The sequence below is a fragment of the Chroicocephalus ridibundus genome, chromosome 8 (assembly GCF_963924245.1).
Source record: "Chroicocephalus ridibundus chromosome 8, bChrRid1.1, whole genome shotgun sequence".
NCBI lineage: Eukaryota > Metazoa > Chordata > Aves > Charadriiformes > Laridae > Chroicocephalus > Chroicocephalus ridibundus.
The window spans coordinates 41,295,172-41,313,908 of record NC_086291.1 but is presented as its reverse complement, the minus strand read 5'-3'; the positions used below and the strand labels follow the sequence as shown (position 1 = coordinate 41,313,908).

Sequence of the window (18,737 nt, the reverse complement as noted above, 5' to 3'; positions counted from 1 at the left end):
GGTTTTTGTTCGTTGCAAAACCTCCACCAGCGGGAAGGTGCCTCCCGGGCCGTGCAGTTCTCCGGAGCTCGGAGGAAGTGGTTGGGTCCCTGGCGGGGTTATTGTCATCTGGGAGGGCAGGGGCCTTTGCTGGAGAATATCTGCCCCAGGGCCCTTCTCGGTGAGACGTATGTGACAGACAACTACAATAGCAGCGGCGTGCCAGGGACAGGCTCAGCCCTTCCGCTCCAAACCCCAGGGCCCAGAGCGAGCGGAGCTGAAGGGCAGCACCTCCAGCCGATGGCGGCTTCTTTACCCCCGCCTGGCCCGGGGGACGCGGGCGCTGGTACACACAAAGGCAGGATATTGCACCACTCGCCTCCTCTGTCCCTCGCGGGAGTCACCGCCGGCAGCACGGGGGAAGGAGAGCGTGAGACTCGGGGATGGAGCTGCTGCCGGCAGCGGAGCAGTGAGCCCTGCCAGCCCGTGCGTGGGGACACAACACCACGGCCACATCCCCTGGGGTGGAGGAGCAGCAGCCCCCCAGCCAGTGGCTCTTTGGTGGCTTCAAGACGTGATAAATAGTCCCACAAACCCTGGTGGTGCCACCAGGCGTGGGTTTTGCACCTTCACCCTTCACCTCTGGGCTCCCGAGCCCGTATTTCCGCACAGTGTGGTGCTGCCAGCCCTGGGCCCTGCACCATGCTGAGGATGGAAAGGGATGAAGGCCACAAAGACGTGAGGCCATCTCTGACATCACCCAAATGGATGAAAACACTGCCACGAGGTACAAGGCAGCCTGAAACCCCAGGTGCCATCATTGTGCGCAGTGAGAGCAGCCAAGCCGGGGAGGACCAGGGCGAAACTGGGCCAGGGCTCCTGCCCCCCAGGACCCTGCAGAGATCCTTCCAGCTCCAATGTCTTTTCTGCTAGGCAAAATCCATCCAGGAAAAGGCGAGCCTGGAGAGGAGCAGCAGGACAGAGGAGGGATCCTTCGGCTGCGAGCCCACCTCCTCTGCTCGTTTACACACACGCTGTCACTGCAAGACGTGCCACTATGTCCCAGACCCAGCTGGCATCCACTACACCACTCCTTCCTGCAAAACGTGAATGAACAAGGAGTTCTGAAGCCGGGCACGTTTCACACACCACGATCTGCCCTTCAGGAGTCTCCTTGGACGTCTCTGCCAGGGAGGCAGCTACGAGCACGCCCGTGTAAACAAGGAAGTATGTTTGCCTGCAAACCTTCCACTCACCGGAGCAGCTCATCCAAAGTCCAGCTGCTCAAGGGTTTATTACCCAGTGAAGCAAATTGCTTTGTCTCAGTTGTCCCCTCCCTGGCGCTGTCACTCACTTTGTTTGTCTGGTACTCATAAAACAACAAGGTTCAGGAGCCCCAGAGACTACGGGCAGAGTTATCCCTGACCAGAAGGAGCGGCGAGCCCATGAACTTTGCCTCCCTAAACACTGCCCTGCTCCAAAGGGTTTGCAACCCTCCCCGAAAGCCCTGCTGGGCCGGGGCCAACCCTTCCCCCTTCAAAAACCAGACGGCAAAGTTTCTAAAAATGTCGGGTTCTCTCCGATTAAAATAATCCTCCAGGAGATTTGTTTTCCCAACTATATTTACACCTTGCTGCTACAGATCCCCCTCTTGCTGCTTCCCTCTTGGGGTTGTCTCAACCTTGTGAAAAAAGACCGGTCACCTCTTGATACGTCCCACTGCCACCACCGTACAGCTGTGCCCTCACTCCGATTTGGGCAGTGACATACATACAAGGAGGAGGAATTCCCTTGACCCCAGCATCCTGCAAGGCCTGGAGTACTCTGCATGGTTACTGAAGGGGACCCTTACCCGGCGGTCAGATTTGGACAATACTGGGGCCTTTCGTGTCCGAGCAGTGGAGGCTGCAAAACCCTCAGGTCAAACGCGTGACCTGCCTGAGCTTCAGCCATTAATCCTCACGGCTCAGAAATATCTGCAGCCATACGTGAAACACCAGCCAGGGCCAAAAGGTGCTAGCGAACAAACTGCTCGCGGCGAGGCTAAGCCCCAACACAACTGCAGGAAAAGAGCCCAGAATCACTCAGGAAAAGTGGAGGAGGCCGAGGGCCTTCATGAGCCCTGTGGAATTCGTGGTTCCCTTCGTCTTGCCCCACCTTCCCCTTCCTTTATTACCCCCTGGACCACCCAATGGTGTGTCCGTGCCTGTTTATCATTTCCTGGCCCTTAGCAACACCATTGTGTGTCTCCCACCGTGGGCATGCCGGCCTGGCTGCGTACTTTCGTCTGTTATGGCAACGCCCCACTCTCAAAGGAGTCTTTCACACTGCCGGAAGCCCACTGGCACCTTCCAGAACCTTCCCTTAGCTGCCACCTCTCCTCTTGCACCCCAGCAGCCATGTCGGTGGGGATGTCCTCTGGCCTAGGGAGCGACGGGAGCAGGTCTGAGGGGGAAGGGCGACACTGGGCAGCCCCACGATCTTCTATTAGCGCTGCCGGGGAGCCCTGGCCCAGCCCCGAGGCCTGAAGTGAGGGGGGATATGGTGGCCCCGGGGCCGTAAGGCGGCGGCCTGAAGCGGCTGTGAGCCCGGGGGCCCCCGCCAGGCCCCTGACAGGCCTGGTGGGCACCGCGGGGCCTGCAGAGGACCACCCCCCCCACTCCCCCGCCACCGAGAACCGATTAAACGCGGCGGGAGGGCCGAAGGGCACCGTTACCCCCGCCCCGGGCCGTTAACGGCCGCCCTCCCCCCTCCGCCGCGCGCGCCGCGACCGCTCCCCGCACGTCAACAGGAAACCGCACGCGGCCGACTGTAAACACCGCCCGCGCCCCCCCTCCCCTTCCCCGCCCGCCCACGTGACCCGCCCCGCCCCGACTCCGTCCCGCCCGCGCCGCCCTCTGATTGGGGGCAGCGGCGTTGTTGACCATATACGGTCAGGTACTACCAAGTCGCCGGCGGCGGTTGGCCGGCTGGGCGCGTCACTCAAGGCGCGCCGGCCGCTCCGCAAACAAAGCGGGCCCTGCCGGGATTTGTAGTCCGGGAGGGGCGGAGGCGGCGCGGCGGCTGGGCGGGCGGGAACTGCATCTCCCATCGTCCACCGCGCCCCCCCCGCGGCCCACCCCTCCCCTGTCGGCCGTCGGCGGGGCTCGCCGGGCGCCGTGAGTCAGTGCCCAGTAAACATTGGCGTGAGCCGCGCCGGCTCCGCCATGGTGGCGGCGTCGTGAGGGCGGGGGGGGGGGGGGGTGGGGGTCGGGTCCGTGGCGGCGGCGGCGGCGGCGGCGGGGGGGGCCGGGGCCATGGACGAGCTCAAGCACCAGGTGATGATCAACCAGTTCGTGCTAGCGGCCGGCTGCGCCGCCGACCAGGCCAAGCAGCTGCTGCAGGCGGCCCACTGGCAGTTCGAGGTGAGGCCGCCGCCACCGGCTTCATGCGTGGGGGTGTTGGGGGGGGCGACACGGTGAGCGTGGGGCACCCCCGCCTCCCCGCCTTCTCCTCCCCGCGCTCGGCCCACGCGTTGTGGGGGAGGGGGGGGGCGGTGTGAGGGGGACCTCACGCGGGATGTTGGGGACACGAGGGGGGGTGGGTGCAGAGCGAGCCCCCCCGCTCACCCCCTCCCAACCCCGCATCTCTCCCCCGTGGGCTGGAAAACCCCAGCCCGGCCTTTCCCCCCTCCCCGCCTCGCAGAGCCCGGGGCGGCCGTGGGAGAGGAGACTTTGTAGGTCAAAGCTTTCCTGGTTCCAGCCGCCTTTTCCCCCTTTGCCGGCGGGCGGGATGCTCCTGACGTCGGCACGAGGTTAGGGGGTGGGGTAGGGTTGTGTGTTAATGTCACGCGTGGGGATGGGGTTATGGGGGGGGTTAATGTCACGCGTGGGGCCGGGGTTGCGGGTGGGGAGCTCCCCGGCTGCTCTGTTCCTCCACAGAGACCCCTGGAGCTAAAGCGCGGGGAGCTGTAGCGAGCAAAGCTCTTTCTAAATAGGATTTTTTTATTATATTCCCCCCCCGCCCTACAGCTCTCTAATCTGGAGCTGATGGATTTGACGCTAATGGCACCTTTGTAATTGAAGTGTCTTGTTTTTGCGATGCAGGAGGAGAGGTCTGAGTCAGTCTGGAGAGCAGGAGGCTCAGTTTGTATTCATCCCCCGAGCTAGGGCACCTCTCCTTCGGCACGCGGTGCGGCCCGCCTGGCTGCGAGCCCCGCTGGCAGGCCTCCGAGACGTTATTCGGGGCTCGTTTGGTAACGTGACGGTGGTGGGGTGGATCAGGCACGGAGGCAGTCCCCTCGCCGTGCCACCGCAGGATGCCCAGATGCTAAATCGCAGGCCAAGAGGCATTCAAAGCCAAGCTGTGCGTGTCCAGGGAGCAAGCGGGTGGGTGTGCGGCGCTGTGCAGAGTGCCCAGCCAGCGTTCCCCTCCGCCGTGCCGGTTTAATACCACGGTCTGCTGACGGGAGTGCCGTCGGCGGTGGATGCGTTGCATGTGTAACGTGCTCTGGGTTTTGTTTACTAATACAGTTTGACAGTGGCCCTCTGGGACGGGCGGGATCGGCTTCCACCACCTCTGCGCCTGTCACGAAAGAGCTGGGAAGGGATGACAAAAGTTTAACTTTTCTTTCAAAAGGCTTTTTGCAGAACTTTGCCACCGTTTGGCGAGTTGCACAAGTACAAACAGCCGTCTCCTGCCGGCTTGGCACTCACATGACTCAGAGGAAGCTCAGCTGTAAACAAACACGCTGCGATGAGCAGTTACCATGTTCCCACTCACTTTTGGTGCAACGGTCAGATAATTCCCTTTGCAAAATGGCCGCTGGGCATGCCTTCCTTGGGGAGCTGTGCTGGGGAGGTGTCGTCTCCTCACTCCAGCGTGCTCTCACCTCTTGCCTGGGACATTCTGAGGCTTTTGTTACTCTAGCGCAGCAGCTGTTTGCTGGCTGGCCCCCATCTGTAGCGAGTATAAATTGGTGGAGTTCAGGCAAGTTCAGTGGTAATTTACGCTGCCTTCACTCATAGTCTCCTCGGATTCCAAGTGCTGCTCCAGGGGCGCAGTGTGAGTTGGAGCAACCCGCTTGCACCCTGAGGATCTTCCTCCTGCCTCTAAGACCACTGTGGGGAGAGGTGTTCTGCTCGGTGGAGCTGAATGGATCTAGACAGCCCCGTGGCAAGATGGCAGGAGCTGTATTCTCCCAGCTCTGTGGCTCTGTCCTGGCTGGGGCACTTCTGGGGTGTTGGGTCACCGGCAGGAGGGACAGGGAAGCTGCTGTGAGGCATGGACAGCTTCAGGCTGGTGGGATGCTGATGTTTTGGGACTGTTTTCCTGGGTTAGGGCTACTTTGGAGCCGTTGTTGGCTGGTGGAGGATGTGGTGGGGGCTGCAGGGAGGGTTTGTTATAGATGGTGTCCTGCCCACTCTGGCAGACCCGGAGTTTGTCTGGGGGAAAGGAACCTGATCCAGGACAGCGAGCAGGGCATGAGATCGGGAAACCGTTGGGAATACAGCTGCCTTCGATGTGGTATGAGATGATCACAGCCTGTACCGTGCTCGGGGCTTGACAAAGGAAGCCGTTTATTTTGCATCCCCTCCGTCCCCGGGGAGTGGGGAAGCTCGTGGGTAGCATGTGGATCGCCTCTCCCACTCCCATGACTCTACTCTTGTTTCACAGGGACCCAGGGCAGGCTTTCTCATGGCACGCCTGGCGTAGTTTGCAGCTCTTGCAGGACCGTGAGCTGTGCCGTGCTTCCAGGGACAGCCGCGGTGGGTGCCAGCAGGAATGGCCCTGCCAGCCCAGCCCTCCAGCAGCTGGAGCGGTGCCATGGCTGATCGGAGGGGGAGGCTTACAGCCTGAAGAAAGTGACTTGGAGTGTCTCTGGGTGAGGGCTGGCACTCGGCCTCTGGGGCCGTGGGCGCTGGGTTTTTGGGAGAAGCCAGGGAGAGCAGCAGATACCTCCACCACGGCTGGAACCCAGCAGGCCACCAGGGAGACATTTCAGAGTTTGCAGAGTCTTGTGTCGGGCTGGGCTGAGCGCTGGATCAGGCTCCTTCCCAGGTAGAAGAGTATTAATTGGCTTTGTGATGCACTGATTGCCCCTGGGGCTGCTTGGGAAGGATAAGAAGACATCAGCTTTAAAAAAACCATCCATTCCTTCCTTTTTCCTGGTGCTAAGTGTTCGTGCCTCTGTTAAGTCTAGTGAGGTTGTGTGTGGGGAACAAGAGGAGGAGCAGGTGTCTGGCTCTACCCGCTGTGGTTGGATTTCCACTTCCTCTTCTGATTTATTTTTGTTTTATCGAGCCCCTTTCCCTTTCCTTTGTGGCTCAAGGGCAGGGTGCCCCCAGGGCTGCTCTAGCACTGTGGGCTCCCTGCTGCCGGATCCCCTGGGCTGGCATCCCATCCCCTGTGCTGGCAGTGTGTGCGAGTGCAGCTCAGGCAGCAATGGGCAGGGGATGAAACAGCACCCAGGGTCCTGTCTGAGCGGCTGCAGGGGGCTGGGTGTCCCCCTCCCCCAGGCTGACTTTGTTCTGCTCAGCACCCAGGTCTCCTTGCATTAACTGCCCCTACAGCCGTCCTCCTCCTGACTTGGTCACCATGAGGCACTTCTTGGCACCCTGGTAGGATCTCTGTGTGATCCCCCTCCTGTGAAGCTCCTGGTTTTGCATCCTGGGGGGGGATGCGGTGGCCTGGCCACCTGACCACCTGCCGAGCAGCTGCCCTGCTCCTGCTGCCACCCAGGGTGCCATGGGCCTTTGGTCCAGGGTCAGGGCTGAGCTGCGGCTTGGGCTCCCTCTCCAGCAGAGGACCCTTAATTGGCTTTGCTGTCGCACTGGTTGCCCCCGCTACTTGTGACGCTGGCTGGAGACCAGGCAGCCATCAGCAGCTTTGGTTACATGTGTGTCCCTGGCACTCTGTGCCACCGAGGCCTCTCGCCCGCCTGGGCTGGGGCTGCTGAGGGTCCTTGGGAGGTGGCAGCCATTCCCCGCAGCTGGAGGGACACAAGCAGTGGGGATTGTGGGCAGAGGGGTTGCTTCTGCCACGCTTGGAAATGGGCAGATGGAGGGGAGGATACGCAACGTTTTAGGCAGAGGGGCCTGCCGCCGTGGTGGAGTGCTTCCTCCACCCAGGTCACAGCCCTTTCTCCAGCGCCAGCAGGGATCAGTGGGCAACTCAGGGGGACACTGGGGACCTTCTCTGTCCGTCTCTGCTGATGGCATGGTCCCAGATACGAGGCCGCTTGGAAAACAGGAGCACAGAGCAGATTTAATCAGCTTATAGTTATCTGGCTGTGCCCACACCTCTCTGCCTATGCTTCCCGTTCACTGTTTCCCCCCTTTCTTATCATGATCCTTTCTGTCAGAGTGATAGTGCGTGTGTGTGTTGACTTCGGACCTCACCCAGGACGAAGGGTAGCAGTGTGACGGGGACGTCGCTGCCTCAGAAGCGTCCGTGTTTCCATCGGCCTTTTCCTTGATTTGTAGACGTGTGCCAGCCTGTTCAGTGCTGGTCTGCAGCGCTGTAGCCCTTATTCCTGCTTTATGGCCATCACTGAAATCCAGCGGGTCCTGCCCGTGGGTGCTGAGGGTGCTCAGGTCACAGCCTGGCTGGGTGCAGGGTTCGGGTACTGTGTTATTAAACGCAGAGATACGCAGCTATCACAGGGAAGAGCCTTGCCAGCCCGGCTATTGCATCCTCCCCCCAAGGTCCGGGACCTGCCAGGCTCTACAGCAGCAATTGCTTCCCCCACCCAGGTCTGGATTATTGTTTGCAGATATCGCTCTCGGCTGCCACCTGGTCTTGCTGATAATTTGTCGCCTTTTAGACAGGAAACTATTAACCCCACTGCAAGCAGCCAGCACCAGCTCCCCAGTGGTGCAAGTGCAGCCCCTTCATCTTTCCAGGACCCACCAGAATGGGTGTTTTGGGGCAGAATAGTTTTCCATCAGATCAGTAAGCTGAGCTGATTTGTTCATCCCATCCCTGGGTGTGACACAGGAGGATGTGGCTGTGGGGACGAGGACAAGGAGTGCGTGTGGTGTTAGGACTGCGGCTGCTTCAGTCGCGCAGGGTTTGGTACAACCTGCCTCTGCTTTTTCCAGGTTTTTCTGCTTTTTTTTTTTTTTTTTTTTGGTTTTGTTTTGTTTAGCAGCTTGGGTAACGCCAATCACTGGCTTGCAGGAAGGGAGCAAAGTCTGGGGTGGTGTGGCAGCGCCTGGCCGCAGCCCCGTGCCTCGCACCCTGGCTGGTAGACCTGCTGGCCAGGCTGCTCCTGGGGAGGGGATCACATGGCGGTTGGTGGAGGGAGGTGCTTTTCCTCCAGCCATAACTGAATCCAAACCAATTCTCAAACATTTCTACAAAGTCTGATCTGCAACTGAATCAAAACATCGTTTTCTAGCCCTGACTCAGCTAAAGCCTGGCACAGAACAGGAATTAGCTTCACCTTCACTGGTCCTGCATCAGCCCAGTCCCGCACATCCCCAGAGCTCCCACTGCTTCCGCTCTTCCCGGACCTGGGCTGGGTGTCTGCCCTGCTGGCCAGCCCGTGTCTCAGCGTTCCCTCCCTGCAACCCCTCCTTTGTCCTCTCACATGCCTGTGGCATGTGACATATTTACCAGATTTTTACTGGTTTGAACTGGAAACTAACCAAAACTATGTCAGTCATAACCGTTACCTCACCTACAGCAGAACTGGAAATGCTCTGGTATATGGGGAGCGCTACCTGTTGCATCCCCAACCCTGGGGATTTCCCGGCGTGAATATGGTGGCTGTGATCTTGTCCTGTTGAGGACACACATCTAACCAGTTCCTGCTGGGCTTCTCATGCTGGGTTTGGATTTGATTTCCCTCCTCTCCCTGCACACAGTGGTTGTGGAGCATCGCTGTGAGTTGTGAAATGCCTGCCGGGGTCCACTCCAGCAGCGGCTGCTTCTCAGCAACCAGCACAGTGATCCCAAATACGTGCGATCCCTTCCTGCCTCAGTGCAAGCAGACGTCTCTGCTTGGGGATGTGGGATCAGCTGTCCCCCGCCCTTTCCCATGTGGGCAAGGGGGCTGCAGGCCTGTTTTGATCATCTTTGGGGTCTTGCAAAGCCCTGCTGTTGTGTGCAGGGATGAGGTGGGTGCCCAGTTCGCATGCTGGTGGTAACATCATCTTCCTTTTTTTTCTTTTTGCTTTGCAGACTGCTCTCAGTGCTTTTTTCCAAGAAACAAACATCCCCTACAGCCATCACCATCAGATGGTAAGTGCTTTCCCACCTCACCAGCGCTCGCCAGGGGCACAGCACCAGCTGGCGGGCACTTTGGGCTGTTGCTGATGCCCGGCTTGCTGCTTCACAGCTCCAGGAGCGTGGGCAGGGAGGTCTGGCAGAGCTGCCTGCCAGGGAAGGTTTTCCTGGAGAGCAGCCAGGGGTGGCATAGCCTGTCCTGCGCAGTGGGGCAGTGGGTCCGAGAGTGCCCTCAGAACCCTGCAGAGGGGTTGGGGCTGCTCCGCAGAGAGGGATGGTCCGATGGAGGATGCTTTGGGCATGGCAGATGATCCAGACCAGCCCCGACATGGCAGAGAGAACCTGGAGCACCAGACCATTGTAGGCTGTGTAAACACGCGCAGAGGTACGTGCACGCTGCCCAGCTGCACACGTGAGTCCTTGTGCGCTTCCGCAGCGGCTGAGCGTGCAAACCTCTGCCCCACTGGAGTGTGCCTCCAGCACAGCGTACTCGTCTGGAGGTGTGTAAACACACAAGGGCACACATGTGCATGGGTGCTGCCTGCCTCCGTGCTCTCCCAGCTGTCCCCAGGCTCGGTTCCTTTAACTCTCGTGCCCCAGCAGCCTGTAATCTGCCTGGGCAGCTGTGTCTTGGGGATTTGCTGGCTGCCGTGGCCTCATTTGACTCTCTGGGACAATTGGGGATTTGGAGCGTGCAGTAAGCGTGCAGAGCAAGTGCCCGATCTCCCGCAGGCTGGGAGCTGAGCCTGAGCCTTAGCCTTGTGCCCACTGAGCCAGGAAGCTGCAGGCCCAGGGTGGCACCAGCAGGTTGTGGAGTAGAGAGGGTCCCCAACTTGGCTGGGCACAGCGGGGTCCTGTCTGGACCCTCTGACAGGAGCTCTCGCCGCAGCGTTTGTCTTAACAGCCTTAAATAACTGCTGCTTGCGGGCAGCATCATTAGCAGAGGATGGGTCTGGGACCTCCGTGTGCTGCAGTGGTGGGGGTAGAGGGGTCTTGTGCTGGACCCTGGTGGGAGGCAGAAGGTGGAGAACCCCGCCATGCCTGACCCTGTGTCTCCTTTCCGCAGATGTGCACTCCCGCCAACACGCCGGCCACGCCACCCAACTTCCCTGACGCCCTCACCATGTTCTCCCGCCTCAAGGCCTCCGAGAGCTTCAACAGCAGCAGCCCAGTGGCCTCCATGGCGACTTCTCCACCTCCCCCGGCCCCGCCGCTGCCCCAGCATGGGGCCTTCAACCCCGCCTGGCCCACGGCTTCACCCCCCGGCCAGCAGCAGAGCATGTGGACTCCGGCCCCCCCGGCGCAGCCCGCCGGCTGGCCAGCCGCTGTCTCCCAGCAGGCCACGGCAGAACAGAAGGCCAACGTGACCATGGAGGCAGAGAGATGAGGCCGTGGCGGAGAGCAAACGCAGCGGGGACCCCTGCGTTATAAATATATATTATTTTTTTTTCTCCCCCTCCCCAAAGAGGAGAGGAACTCTGCTGCCAGGCTGTCTGGCAGCCGCCGAGACACATGAGCAAATAGCTGCCTTGCATGGGTTTGGTTTGAAGTAGTTTTTACTTGTCCTCGAGCTGAACGGAGCTCCCCAGAGACAGCGGGAGGCTGCGTGGGACGCGAGACCGGTGCTGGCCTCTGCCTGGGACCCTGCCGCTGCTGGGCTCTTGAGGAGGGAGCACCCCCCTCCTCTCTTGGGACACTGGAGTTTGCATGCGAGTGACATTTACGGAGGAGGTCCCTTCTTCACGGTCCCCTGGGCCACCCCACCAGGCAGAGTGGGTTGTACCTGAGTGTTTGCCCCCCCCTCCCTCAGCCCCACTCGACCGGGTGGGGGGCAGACACCCCACGTGGCTTGTTTTTTTGTAAGGAGGGAGAGAGCAAGGACTGTTCTTGCTCAGCCGCAGCCTCCACCTCGCATGCATCGTGCTCGCTGGTGAGCAGGGCTGGGGGACACCGGCTCCCGGGGAGGTGCCTGGCCCCTCGCCCAGCCCTGGCCATGGGGAGCAGGGGGTGGGGAGCAGGGGGTGGCCCGGCTGGGCCAGCACACCCTGCCCTGCCCTCCTGGGATGGGGTTTGCCCCGGGGCTGTTTGCATGACACAGTGTAACCCTAGAGACTGGGATTGTTTTTAACCCCTCTGTTCTTTTCTCCCGGCGGCTGGAAGTCTCTGCAGACACGCTGCAGCCGCTTGCAATACACGCTCTTCTGCTTTGAACCCATTGTCTTTGCTTTGTTTGCAGCAGCGGTGGGAGGCAGGGAAGGCTGGCCTGGGCACAAGGTGTTGCAGGATCCCCTCTCCGAGTGGCTCTGAGCATGCTCTGCCTCCCATGCTCTGCCTCCGAGCTGGGGCTGGCCGCCTCTCCGCTGTATGTGTGCTGCTCAAAACACCCCGTCCCAGCCGTGCGGTGACTGACAGGTACATGCCAAGGCTTAGCCTCAGCAGAAGCCAGCTGGGCTCTGCCTGCTCCCCCTCCACATCAGCTGTGGGTGTGAGACCCCCACTAGGAGCAGGGGCAGGCTGATGGCAGGGCTGCGGGCAGCCCTCAGGCTCCCTGTGTAACACCCACAGGTCCTGGGTGTCTTGCTGCGACCTGGCTCCTGTCCCCTCTTCACTAGATGACAGGGGCCAGGTCCCTTGGCAGTTGCCATTCCTGCTGAGCCCTCTCCCCATGAGGCCATGCCCCTCTGTCCCAGCACTCACCGGTCAATAATTAATTTCAATCTCTTATTTGTGTTGCTAAAATAAACATTGTAGGAGCCGTGGTTTCACCCATGGTGCCTCTTGTACAGCCTGGGCAGAGGCTGGAGGGAGGGCTAGAGCTGGTGCTTCCCTGTGCAGGGTTGTGCTGGAGCTGCGTGGCTCAGTCCTGCCCCACTGAGGTGGAGTGGGACAAGCCTGTGAAATCTGGAGTGAGCTGGGAACATGGGTCTGGTGTCCCAGTCATGGTGGCCTGAGCACATGGAGGCCAGTGTGGAGTTGTGCTGGGAGTGGGGATGGTCTGTGAGGCATGGGGCTGCATGGCATGGAGCCCACCCAGGGGAGACACCTGCCTGTGAAATGCAGGTGAAACCACATGGAGACCTGGGTGGCGGGGAGGGGAACTTGCCCGTGACTGTCACAGGACCACCAGGAGCCATGGAATTGGAAAATCCAGAGCCACACCGCAGACCTGAACATTTGGCTGGTCAGAGAGAGCTCACAGGGACGTGGCACAGCCCAAAATGTCAGGCTCTGGTTGTTGAGTCCCCAAGGATGTCCCATGTACCCCTACAAGCTCAGGGACCATGCAGGAGAGGCAACAGTGGAGGGAGCATCTTTATGGCCTGTGGTGTTACCCCGCTGCACTGAGCGGCTGCCAGGACAGCGTGACCCCCACCGCGCCAGACCCCTGAGGCCAGGCAGCACAGCCCTGGTGCACCTGCCCCCTTCCCAGACACCCAAGCCATTTCACAGCTCCCTGGCCGGCTCAGACGCCTGCTGTGCTGCTGCCACCTGCGTCAGCCTGCCACCAGCCCCCGGAGCACCCGTCTTTGTCCGCCTGGCAGCACCTACAATGCGGAAGGACAAACAGCCTCGCATTGGGACACAGTGCCCCCTGGGAGTGGCTCAGCAGCAGGCTGAACCTGCATGGTGGGGCTGGTGGCCCGGGAGGGCAACCGGGGCAGGCACTCACATGAGTACGGGGACACGTTGTAGCTGTACTTGACGGCACGGCGTATCTCCGTGGTGTGCCGGGAGCGCGGCTGGGGGGTCTTCGTTGCTTTGGGATGAGCAGAACGTGCTGGTTCAGGTGGCTGCACAGCCTGGCTGGAGCTGTGCCCTGGGGCTGCTCCCCTGCCTGTGAAGTCCTTGCCCATGGTGATGGTCCTGTTGCCAGGCGGCGAGCTCAGCCTGCCCTTGTAGACAACCCCATCGATGCCCAAAATATCCACTTCTCTCTAGAGGGAAGGGCAGACGGTGCCAATGGAGGTGCACCGAGGCTGTCTGCAGCTTACAGCACTCTCCCCGTCCCAGCCCGGGTGGGCTCAGTGGGTTTCCAGAGCACAGGGACACATGGGGATGGGGGCTCACGTTCTTGCAGGCGAGGTCTGCAGCGCCTCCGCAGGAACACATGGCGATGAGGGAACTGGAGGTGGACAGTGGCCCGGGAGGACTCGTGGGGCTCCCCCGGCCGGCGCTGCTGCTTCCTTCACTCTCCCTGGGCGGGGAGCACTGATGTTACCCCTCCTGCCCAGGCAGAGGGATCACAAAGGGAGAGGGAGGGATGCGGTGGCACCTGGCAAGCCTCACCTCCCCGGGAGCTGCTGTGCCAGGCAGCAGCTGCTGGCACTGGCTGGATGAGGACAGAGGATCTGGTTGGCTCTTCGGACTGTCACCAAGTGCCTACAAATGAGGACACGGGGGCAAAGTCAGGCAGCGGTCTCTAGTGGCAATGTGGCATGCGGGTCTGTCCTGGGGGGGCTGCACAATACTCACGGTGCCCGGGCCTGTGGCAGGGGTCTGTCGCAGGAGATGCATTTCACGGGATCAAAGAGCTGCCTGCAGCACAGGGGCGGCTGCTCAGCACCCCACCAGCACCCCAGGGACCACACGAGGTCCCATGGGCAGGGTGGGACAAACGGTCTGGACGGGATGGACAGGGCAGGATGGGACAGCATGGGAGGGGATGGGGCAATACAGGAGAGGACAGACGGGGACAAGGTGGGGTGGGATGGGACGGGACCCAGCAGCCCCCACCTCTTGAATCCGGCGGCACGGTTGTCACCGCAGCAGGGTCCCTGGCAGAGGCACTGCTGGGTGAGCCTCCACACCTGCTCCAGCTGTGCCTGCAGGGGAGCCAGTGCCGCACAGTCCAGCTGCAGGGAGGGCAGGGGGCCTTGTTGGGGCACCATCCCCATTTCAAGGGATGCTGGTGCCCCTGAGGGACATTGGGGACACCTTGGGACACATGGCCAGCCACGGTGCAAGGATTGTCATTTCTTGGCGTTGTCAGATTCAGGACTCACCCACCCGCCCCACGCAGGGATGTGCTCCCTGGGCTGGTGCATCCCTCCATCCCCACCACCCTCCCCAGGCGACATTGCTACCTTGGAGTCTATCTCGCTGAAGAGCTTCTCCAGGGCTTTCTGCCTGTCCTGGTCCATCAGGGACATCCTCTGCAGCAGGTCCTGCATCATCTCACTCAGCTGGACCATGGCATGTTGCAGCTCATCCTGGCTTGATTTGGTCTCCAGTGCAGCCTTGTCTGCTTTCTGAGGGGGACATGGTGTCAGCCATCCCCTGTGGGCCCCCAGCCCTCCCACCGGCCCCACATGTCTTTGCTTGCTCACAACACCCAAGCCCTGCTCCTGCAGCACCTTGCTCATGGCTGGGTGCCCCACCACCCCGCACAGGTTCCATGCCTGCCAAGTGCCCCCAGCCACCCGCCCTCCCTTATCCCTCTCTCAGAGCTGCTCATCATTGTTCATCCCCAGCTCCTCCAGCATGTCATGGCCACAAAACCCTGGCACGCTGGGGATGTGGGGACATGCCAATCCTGGGCAAGCCTGTACCCAGCCTGGTTCAGACACCAACCATGGCACAAGCGGCTCCTGAGCTGAGCCCAGGGCTGTGCTCACTTGGGTGTCCCTGGTGTCACCCCACAGCCGCTCCACAGCTTCCTGCAGCCTTGTGCACTGCTCCTGCAGCTGCCCCACCTGGTCCAGCACCTCCATGCCAAAATCCAGCCCCTGGGGAGGACAGATGGGGCCCTGGGTGAGAAACAGGGTGGCTGCAGGACCTGGGTGAGGCAGGGAGGTATGCTTATGGGTGGCCCCAGTGAGTGGCTAGCGAGGACATCCTGAGTGATGGCCCAGTGCATCCCGGCAAGCAGGGTGCGGGGCTGCAGCCCCAGACTCTCGGGAAGCGCCCCCCTGAGGCCCGGGCAGCTGGGCACCTTTGCTCCTTCATCCTGCCTTGTCTTGCTTGGCACCTTCTCCAGTGGGGCAGCTGTGTCCTCTGAGGTCCCTGAGTCAGCTGAAAACAGACACCAAAGCTTTGCTCCAGGAAGTGCCAGCTCCTGCAGGCCCCCAGCATGGTGCCATCCCCAAAACAGGTGGCTTTATGGCTGCAGAACCCCCTCAGCCCCCCTGCTGCCAGCCCCCATGCATGGCCAGCACCAGGGCACCCAGGGGTGTCACAGATGGCAGTGACCATGTCCCCAGTCACGCCAGCGTGTCTGGGAGCAAGGCAGAGGGACAAGGGGGCTGCAGCAGCTTGGAGACTCAGATGGGATGGCTGAGTATGGCTGCGCCATCCACCAGTCCTGGCAAAGGTCCGGTGGCACAAGCCAGCACATGGTGGCTTGGCATGGTGGGGGGGGTGCTGGTGCTTACCGTGCTGCTGGAGCTGGTTCTCACAGCGGCTGACATGGGTGCCCACGACTTCACGCTGCTCCATGAGCCAGCTCAGGTTGCATGGGGCCTTGTGGGCTGGGTCCTGCGAGGGCTCAGGGCCAAGCTCCTGGCTGGAGAGCGTCTGAAACGAAACAGCCCCCAGTGTTTTGGGGAGTGAGAAGATCCCCGTGCCATCCAGGCATTGCCAGCAAGGGAGCCTGGCACCTGGGAGCCTGTATGCACCTTGCCAGTGGCCACCCTGCAGAAAGAGCTCTGGCACAGCGTGGTGGCATTCCAGGGGAAGGAGTACAGCTCCTGCCACACCTCTGCCTGCGACCGGGAGAGAAATCAGCCCTTCCGTCCTGCTCTGGGAGCGGAGAGCCTGGGCAGATCCAGGATGAGGAGGGCAATGCGAAACCTTGCCACCACCCCCAGCGCCATCCCCAACCCTTGCAGACCCCCTGTGACCTCAAAATCTAGAGGGTATAATCCAGCCCCTGTCTGTGCTGTTGTGTCCCAAGGTAATGATACTCTCCTGGCATTGCAGGAGGGATGAGATCAGCAGAGGTGTCTAGTGGAAGCCACCAGCACACCCAGGGATGGATGTCCCTGCTCCGGCAGCTGGGAAGGTGACATGGACCCTGCCAGAAGAGCCTTGTGGGGCCAAATGCTTGCCCAGGCAGGTTACCTCAGCCCGGGCAGCCCTTGGGAGGCTTGAGTGCATTTTCCATAAGGATTTGCCAAAGCCTGACCCTGGAAAGCTTGGGGACGGTCTCAGAGGCTGGGTGCTGAGTGCCTCTGTGCACAGTGCTGCAGACACCCGCTCCCAGCCCCTCTGCCAGAGCTCCCCCCACTCACCACTTGGTCCAGGATGCTCTGCAGGCGGTGGCCGTGCTCGTCCTGCTTCACTGGCCGCTCTCGCAGCTCCTCCAGACCAGCCTGTTAAACAGAAGCAACAGGGCATTTGGCACCCACAGGGGTTGGGAATGGTGAGGATCAGCATCAGCAGGGACAGGCAGTGCTGGGCTGGGCTCCATGGCCACAGGCAGTGTCTGCCCAAAGCCCCTGGGCTCCAGGGCAGATCCCACATCTCCCAGCTTAACCTTTGTGTGGGAAGGAGCCTGAGCTCAGGACATCATCCCTGTCACCCTGTGCCACTTGGCCATCCACACAAGCCCCCGGGGAGCCCGACCGCTCTGCCAAGAACTCTCCAGCAACTGGCCTGGCTTCATGTACGCACCTTCTGGAAACTGTCCTTCAGGAGCTGCAGCTCCTCCTGGAAGCCCTTGACAGTGGTTTTCAGGGAGCAGGTGGTGGTGAGCATCTCCTGCAGCATGTTCATGACCTGAGGAACACAGGTTTGGCCAGTGATGCTGAGTCCTTTTGGGCTCCGGGGGACATGGGGAGAAGGGAAGCTAAATGGTATGCAATGAAGACTCAGATTCAGGGGTGTCTCTGGGACCCAACGGAGCTGCCACAGCACTGGGCACATATGGCTGGCCCGTGGCCATGCCCACAGACCTCCCCCAAACTGAAATGGAAGAACGCTTGAAAGGGACAAGGATCCCTGCTCCAGCTTCCCCCCCCGCCCCCTCCCGAGCAAAATTCTGTCACCTTTTCCCTTTGCTCTGTGGTTGTGCTCAAAGCCAAGGTCATAACATGTGAGACGGGATTGGCTCGGGGCTGCCAGGTCTCACAAGGGATGAAGAAGTGTTGGGTTTGCTGTGGGCCAGCCCCATGCTGCCTGTGGCGAAGACAGCTGGGCACAAGGCCACCACAACTCATCCTTGCGCTGCAATGTGTGGCTCGAGCAAGGAAGACAGCTCTGATGTTATGTGTTGTGTTTCCCACTCAGAGTCTAAACTTGAACAGCCAAATAACTTGAACTCGTGCTGTGACAGTGTCTCTCCCACAGGATCCTGCCTTGGTGTGGGGACAGCCTGCCTGCAAGGCAACACTGCTGTCACCTGCAGCTCAGGCACTTGCTGTGCCGCAGGGAAGAGATAAGAGGAGCCTGATGGGGATTCTGCTGTGCCTGCACCGCTGGGGGATCCTCGCCAGGGCAGGATGGGACCCAACAGACCTAAATTTCAGCGCAAGTACTGATGGAGCCTCAGGGGCAGGTGAGAAGGGACCGAAACCATCTTTGGCCAGTGGCTGTGTTAAATACTGCTCTTTAATGAGTCACAAGTGGAGCTGGGGCCACCAGAGCCAGAAAGGTGCCTCCATGCTTCACTGGGCTCTCTGGTCCTTCGGCAGCAGTTGTCACAGCAAGGGCAAGATACAACATGGGCATGTCACTGTGTAGGGCAGGACACTATATAGGGCTGGACACTGTGTGGGGCAGGAGCAGTACATGGTGTAGGGCAGTGAGTGGCATAAGCCAGGACACCATGCAGGGCAGGATGCTTGTGTAGGACAGCAGTGCAGAGCAGGACCCTCTGTAGGGCAGGACACTGCACAGGGCAGGACTCCGTGTAGGGCAGGGTGTGGGACCCTGCCGAGGACAGGCACCACCTGGAGGGTGGTTTCTCACCTTCGCCATCACCTCTTCAGTCACTTCCATCCTCTTCCTCAGCTGCACCATTTGCCACTCCTCGGCGGCTGGCCCGCCGGGGGCCGGCAGCTCTGGGGTGCCCGGGGTTCCGCTGGGGCGGCTTGGCTGACCCTCTGCCCTCCCCAGCCACGGCCACCTTTGCTGACGGAGGGAGCAGCACTTCCGCCGGGCCACGCCGGTGACAGGCTCTGGGAGACCCCTCTCGTCCTCCCTGACCTGCGCCGGGGCCTCCTGCGGGGGGAGGTTCTCCAGGAGGCCCCGCAGGAGGATGCGGAGGGCGCCTACCTGGGGGCTGTTGCCATCGGCCGTGCCGAAGGCCAGGTCCGCCAGCTCGGCCAGCGTGATGGTGACGCTCATGCTGCCTTCGGGCACCCCCAGTGGCACACCGGGCCGGGGAGCTGGCGGGGGGCCCCGGCGCTGAGGTCACAGGGGACGTTACCAGGAGATGGACGCGGGGTTCTGCCCCAGCCCCTTCCCTGCCCGAGGAAGGGGAGCAGGGCCTGGCCCGGCCTGGCGAGACCCCGGCCCGGCGTGGGGAGCAGGCCCCGGGTCAGGCCTAGTGCGGCCTGGTGGAGGGGACCAGGGCCCGGCCCAGGGAAGCAGGCCCCGGCCCCGGCCGC

General features: G+C 61.2%; 2 protein-coding genes across 2 annotated transcripts; one reads left to right on the top strand and one right to left on the bottom strand.

Moving 5' to 3' along the window:
• Positions 1 to 3,124: 3,124 nt before the first annotated feature.
• On the top strand, positions 3,125 to 11,400 carry UBALD1 (UBA like domain containing 1). The gene is made up of 3 exons (XM_063344341.1): positions 3,125 to 3,383; positions 9,145 to 9,204; positions 10,256 to 11,400. Exons 1-3 carry the CDS (start codon positions 3,276 to 3,278, stop codon positions 10,574 to 10,576), a joined length of 489 nt encoding a protein of 162 aa, XP_063200411.1. The 5' UTR covers positions 3,125 to 3,275; the 3' UTR covers positions 10,577 to 11,400.
• A 1,233-nt stretch (positions 11,401 to 12,633) lies between these two features.
• On the bottom strand, positions 12,634 to 18,607 carry C8H16orf96 (chromosome 8 C16orf96 homolog). Its single transcript, XM_063345127.1, has 13 exons — positions 18,097 to 18,607; positions 16,801 to 16,905; positions 16,419 to 16,499; positions 15,561 to 15,702; positions 15,122 to 15,201; positions 14,805 to 14,915; positions 14,274 to 14,438; positions 13,924 to 14,042; positions 13,663 to 13,725; positions 13,477 to 13,569; positions 13,258 to 13,384; positions 12,860 to 13,124; positions 12,634 to 12,734 (listed from the first exon to the last, which is right to left on the bottom strand). Exons 1-13 carry the CDS (start codon positions 18,472 to 18,474, stop codon positions 12,634 to 12,636), a joined length of 1,830 nt encoding a protein of 609 aa, XP_063201197.1. The 5' UTR covers positions 18,475 to 18,607.
• Positions 18,608 to 18,737: the final 130 nt, after the last annotated feature.